The sequence below is a fragment of the Plectropomus leopardus genome, chromosome 7, assembly GCF_008729295.1.
Source record: "Plectropomus leopardus isolate mb chromosome 7, YSFRI_Pleo_2.0, whole genome shotgun sequence".
Classification (NCBI taxonomy): Eukaryota; Metazoa; Chordata; class Actinopteri; order Perciformes; family Serranidae; genus Plectropomus; species Plectropomus leopardus.
The window spans coordinates 12,141,075-12,147,074 of NC_056469.1; the positions used below are offsets into that span (position 1 = coordinate 12,141,075).

Genomic DNA, 6,000 nt, shown 5'->3' on the forward strand with positions numbered 1-6,000 from the left:
AGTCAAATCTGATTGTGTTTACTGAGCTTGAAAACAATTGACAGTACTTTTATGTAATGTGTTTAAAGTTATAATATTATTATGCAATGAAAACACATGCTACATGCCTATCAACTATGCACTTGAGGTCATACTGGTGAACAACTACTGAAAAAATAAGTACTTGTTGTCTTCCGACATTTGTTTTTTTAAAGTGAAAACACATGTTTTATGTTGTGACATTTACTGGATGTGACATACAATATAGCCAACAGCAAGTGGGTTATTATTAGCAATTACATACCAAAAACGTTCATGTCCCCGATGATCTCCCTTCAACTAGCTGCCACCTTATTTAGGTTTTTGTTGTTAAATCAGGAGGAATTGTTTCAATAACTTTAAATTCCATGAATCAATGATTGTTGCGCATTCAAAGCGTGCAACAGGAGGAGAGGAAATAAAAGCAGGGTATCCAACAAAAGTTTAGCTCAAAACAGCAGCGCTGCATAGCTAGCATCTAGTCAGGACATTCCGACAGAAAACAACGCACATAAACTGATTTTGTAGCTAACACCTGCATTGCATTTAGTTTGGTAAATGGGTCAGAGGGAATTATTTTCATCGGACACTGTGGCCGGAGCAATTTAAACATGACAGACTTCAACAGATTTTTCTGGTTAAAAAATTAGGGAATTAATGGATAACAGAAACCCTGAAAGCATGTTTTGTGAAATAACAGTCGGTTCCACTTTGCAATCTATATAATTGTGATGAACTTAAAACTGAAATGCTGAACATGTCTTAGATTTCGTTCTAGTCACACCTACTGTTACTATGGGAAAAGTATGTTTTAATAAGTCTAGGTTAAACGGCTCACTCAAAGATTTGTGCCACCTCCTTTTTGAAAAGTAAAGCTACATAACATTTGCTTTCTACTGACCATGTACCTTCATGAATAGTGTGTCACCATGTCTATCGTCAGTTGAGGAATGTAACTTAGTGTATTTACTTAAATACTGTAGGAAAGTACAACTTTCAGGTACTTGTACTTTACTTGAGTATTTCCATGTTATGCTACTTTCTACTTACTCAAGTACATTTCAGAGGGAAATACATCACTTTATACTTACATAAATTTATTGAGACTTCACTAGTTACTTTTGCAGTGATATACAACTGTTACCCAATAGTATCAGAAGTATGTAAAATTAGCTCCAAACACAACATGACAAACTACATTATTTGATATGTATTCACCAGTTATATAAAATTAATTTAATAATATTTTATAATGACATAACCCTTTGAGAGGAGTACAAAATGTGTAGTTTTACCTTTGATACTTTAAATTAATTTTGCTATTAATACCTAGGTGTTTTGCTTACTGTAAGTAACAGGAATTCAAGACTTTTATATGCAGCAGAGCATTTTTAGACTATGGTATTTCAACTTTTACTTAAAAAAGGATGTCAGTACTTCTTGTAATTTAGTATTTTTGGACTTTGGTATTTCTACTTTTATTTACGTAAAGTATCTCAGTACTTCTTGTAATTGGATATTTTTAGACCATGGTATTTCTAGCTTTACTTAAAGTATCTCAGTAGGTCTTGTAATTGAGTATTTTTAGACTATGGTATTTCTACTTTTACTTAGCAAAAGATCTCAGTACTCTTTGTAGTTGAGAATTTTTAGACCATGGTATTTCTACTTCTACTTAAGTAAAGGATCTCAGTACCTCTTGTTATTTAGTATTTTTAGACTCAGGTATTTCTACTTCTACTTTAGTAAAGGATCACAGTTCTTCCACCGCTGCCTTTTGCCACACTCATAGAGCACAGAGTGGATCATTTCCTTCCACACTGTCGTCCCTCATTTCTTTGCGCTCAACGTTCCTGTTGTCATCTCATCTCATGATTGTCTTCAACAAGATTATCACAGTCGCAGTGATCATTATCGGCGTCATCATTATGGCTAGCGTCTTTATCAACTGGCTGCTGCATCTGCAACTCGTCATCATTGTGATCATCCTCCACTTCATTATCATCACCATCATCATTATCGTCACCAACAGATGATACGTACTTTTCTATTTTTCCATTTTCTGTCTTCATTGTTTTTGTTTGCACCATTTTGTCTGAATATTTTAGATCTTCTTCTTTTACATTTACCACATTCTTTTGCTAAATGTAATGTTTTTCTTTCAGGTTTGAGTGTGAGAGAGAATGTTACACTCCCTGACCCTGAAACCAACGCCTCCACCAACAGCAGCTCTGTTGCTGTCGCTATCCTTGTGCCTTTCTTTGCCCTCATCTTTGCAGGCCTTGGATTTTATCTCTACAAACAGCGGTATGTAGTGTATCCTGGTGTCTTCTATATTGCATTCTGTATTGGTTTTGTTTCCACATGAGAAAGAAAGTAGTAAGTTTTCATGAGTCTGTGTCCCATGTTGAGTTTAAAAGTTACTCACTACAGACCTGATGTTGAAAAAGTTTCAGGAACCCAGATTCATGTAGATGTTTTAAGAGTTGCAGCCAAAGGAAATATACATCAAGATGAGGTAGATAGTACACTGTGGCCCACTTCCACGGCCTGTTTTACTGCAGCAAGGTTCCTCACTGGATACAGAAGCTTTTTTGTGAGAGGCTTCAAAGCATGATGCAATATTAGTCAACGTGTTACCGTCCAAACCGCATTACAAAGCAGCAACGTCAGGCATTTTTAATGAGAGCAACTTCAATATGATATGCAGTATATTCTGTGCCCTGTATATACATATGCGCTATATGAATGTGTACAGTGTGTAGATGGGTGGATTTTTATCTTAATTTAAAATATTATCTCTCAGAACAGTACATAAATGTAGAACAACATATCCTCATGCAACAATTTGTGTGCTATCTATGGAAAAGTAATTCAAAAAGTTTGTATGACATCTTACAAAATAGTGCCTCTATTGGTTAGGTTTAGGAAAAGAATTATGGTTGTGCCCTGTCATGTTATGCACCTTAAGTTATAATTTGGGGGCTCGCCTGGTAGAATGTGCGCCCTTCATTTTTGTTTGACATGTCCACCACCTGACCTTCCTCCCTACTCTGACTTAACCATTTTTTTGCTATGTTGTCTGACTGCCTGCTTTGCTTATATATATACGGTAGTATAATCCGTTGGTCACAAGATCACATCCTTCCGGCTCAGAAGAAAATGAGAAAATAAAGGCAGAGAGGGATTACATGGGTTATGTACGAATTATAGCGCATTACTTTTCGTAGGTTTAAGTATGAACAGTGACTGAGAAGAGCCTCTGCAGAACTATGACATGCAAATTTTGCACTCATTATGTTAGTTACCAGTGAACTGGCATAGGGCTCCTCTGACTGATATTTTCAACAATAATTACAATTCAGCCTCATTTACCTACTGCAGCTGTCCACACCAAGATAATGGAGACATGTTTATCGGATTGGAAGGAGGGGAGATAATTGGGCCACTGTCTCTCAACTAATATGAAACCTCCTTTTTTTCCCCAGGAAAACAGATAAAGCGCAGTACACAGGATGTTCTGTCCATGAGAACAACAATGGACAGGCCACGTTTGAGAATCCAATGTACAACACAAACACAAAAGCCGCTGAGGGGAAAGTTGTCCGCTTTGACCCCAATCTCAACACCATCTGCACCATGGTTTGATGTCTGCTGAGTATGAGAATAACAGGAGGGAGAGACACACACATAAGGGGGAATACCACTTCTCCTTGTTTGCTTAACATGAATATATATCGACATATTTATATTTTTCCCTGTTTCTGATGACTTAGAACAAAGACACAGAATTGCTCAGAAACATAAAGCACACTTTCAGCAACGCTTACGTCAGTTGCAATCGATCGTATACAAAAGATCAAAGATTTGAGAGAGAGGAAGGGGAGGTCCCACACCTTTCCGGATCTTCCCGTAGTTCGGAGAAGAGGGGTGTTCTTTACACTCTGTGAGTGTTGGCTTTATGAATAAAAGAGCCTCTGGCATATAGATAAAATAGAGTATTTTATGCTCTGTAGTATAAATATAGAGGGGTTACTTCACAATGCCAAATGAAAAATTTAAACTTTTTCTTTTGAAGAAAACAGCCCACATCTAGACCCTTTTTTTTATTTTTCTTGTCTTAGTCTTGTATTCATCCTGATGAAAGTTATTTTCTCGTATAGAGGTAAAGAGCCTCTCAACTGTGAGTTGATCAATGTAATCTTTAGAGTCTATTTTCCGAGCAGTGGGGTGTGTGAGAGGAGATGAGGAAGTGGAGAAGAAACTGCCTCTCTTTGAATAGTGTCTGTGCTGTAGTCTGTTCAAAGTTATATGCTCAATTATACCTCTTAATTGGATGGTACCTCCTATTGAAGAAATATATGGCCAGGGATTTAATTACTGAAGTGCAGTACAATTTTTCGAGTGCCACTGGGAATGCTAGGGCTTTTATTGTTACAGTGCAGGTTCTGTGACAACAATGGAGTGCATTTTCTTCACAAGAGATATAGTCCATATTACTGTTTATTATCAAGTTGTGTGCGATGAATTAGTTTTTGACAGAAATGATCAGGTATGAGAGTTTAAATTGCTGACTAGTCTGAGAGTCTAGTTTAGGCAAAGTGTACCTTTCGGTATAATGGTCATGTGGGATTCATCCATCTATTTAACCAGATCTTAAGTTATTGAAACTGATCTGAAAACTGATTTAGTTTGGGTAATTTTAGTTTAGGATATTCCAGCTCTGAGTGTGCCAAATAAACCAAATTTGGTGTGAATTAACCCCAGCCTTGAGCCTGTATATATCAAGAATCTCAAAGTAGAAGTTCCTTGATTAGATATTTCAGGTTTTATAGAATGACAAAGTCGAGATTACCTGCAGTGCACAGTACCTACAGCTGGCCAGGTTTCCCAGAAGTTTATTTAAGCCTGGATGTTGGTAAATCAAAGTGCAAAGATGTGTCAGTCCAAGGTCGAATGAATCTTGCCGACTTGTTTTATGTTGAAAAGAAAAAGTTTGACATGCATCTGCCTTACTTTAGAGTAATTCCAAGACAGAACAAGTGCAACCTCCACACCATGTCTGGCTTTTCATAAACTAAGCAGTGTTTGTGTTTGCATAATTCTTTTGGGAAACCGTGCCTTAGTCAGTAAATACTTGATCCGCACTCCTACTCTGAGACACTTGATAAATACATGGCCTTGGCCTATTTTATTGACACCCACTGATACAAATGGTTATTTCAATGTCTTACTGAACCATCAGCTTCTGCCAACAAATGTACAGTATACATGAAAAAAATTTGCACACTTTAACACGAGCCACCATCAGTATTGTATGTCCATCCAAGTCCATCCACGTTTTAAAATGAAAAATGAATTTGACATCATCTACATCATTGCAGTGCCTTGAATACTGTATGGGCATATGTTTTTAAGGAAGACATAACATTTATTGCATTAGTGAAACTGTACATCAGTGTAATTTATCTGCACAGTTTGCAATGATTTGGCTGAGCGATGTCAGCTCTGGTGGTTTATCTAAGAGGAGGTGTGTTTGAAAAGCAGCTCATAGTTTCATACCTGTGCATGTTGGCAAAAAGTGAACCAGTATAGCAATTGCTGCTATAGTACTTTGTACCACTATGTTGATTCCTGTCATTGCTGTTACATTTTGTACATTTATACAGTTTTGATACTTGATGGCATTCTTTGGCAAGATGTCTTGTGTTATCGATATGTAATATATTTTGCGAGTTCATATTTCTTATGGATGAGGAAAGAAATGCACCTGGTAAAAACAGTATATGGCAAGTCAGTCTCACATCAGACTCTGGAGTAGAGTAGAATGCTTTTAAATGTACCACACAAATTGTTATCCCATTCAGAAACCTGTGTATATGAATATGTACATATTACAAAAGTTTTGTAAAGAGATATATTTTTTATGCAAATAAAGCATTTGTAAGTTATTGAATATGTTGTGTAAAATTTCACATGTAA

General features: G+C 36.6%; 1 protein-coding gene across 1 annotated transcript in view; it reads left to right on the forward strand.

Moving 5' to 3' along the window:
• Nucleotides 1-3,824, forward strand: part of LOC121945336 (CUB and sushi domain-containing protein 3-like) — a 232,487-nt gene extending 228,663 nt beyond the window's left edge. The window contains exons 70-71 of the mRNA XM_042489465.1: nucleotides 2,184-2,325; nucleotides 3,507-3,824. Coding sequence (XP_042345399.1) covers nucleotides 2,184-2,325; nucleotides 3,507-3,666 — 302 coding nt within the window. The 3' untranslated portion in view covers nucleotides 3,667-3,824. The remainder of the gene's footprint in view (nucleotides 1-2,183; nucleotides 2,326-3,506) is intronic.
• The last annotated feature ends 2,176 nt before the right edge of the window (nucleotides 3,825-6,000 follow it).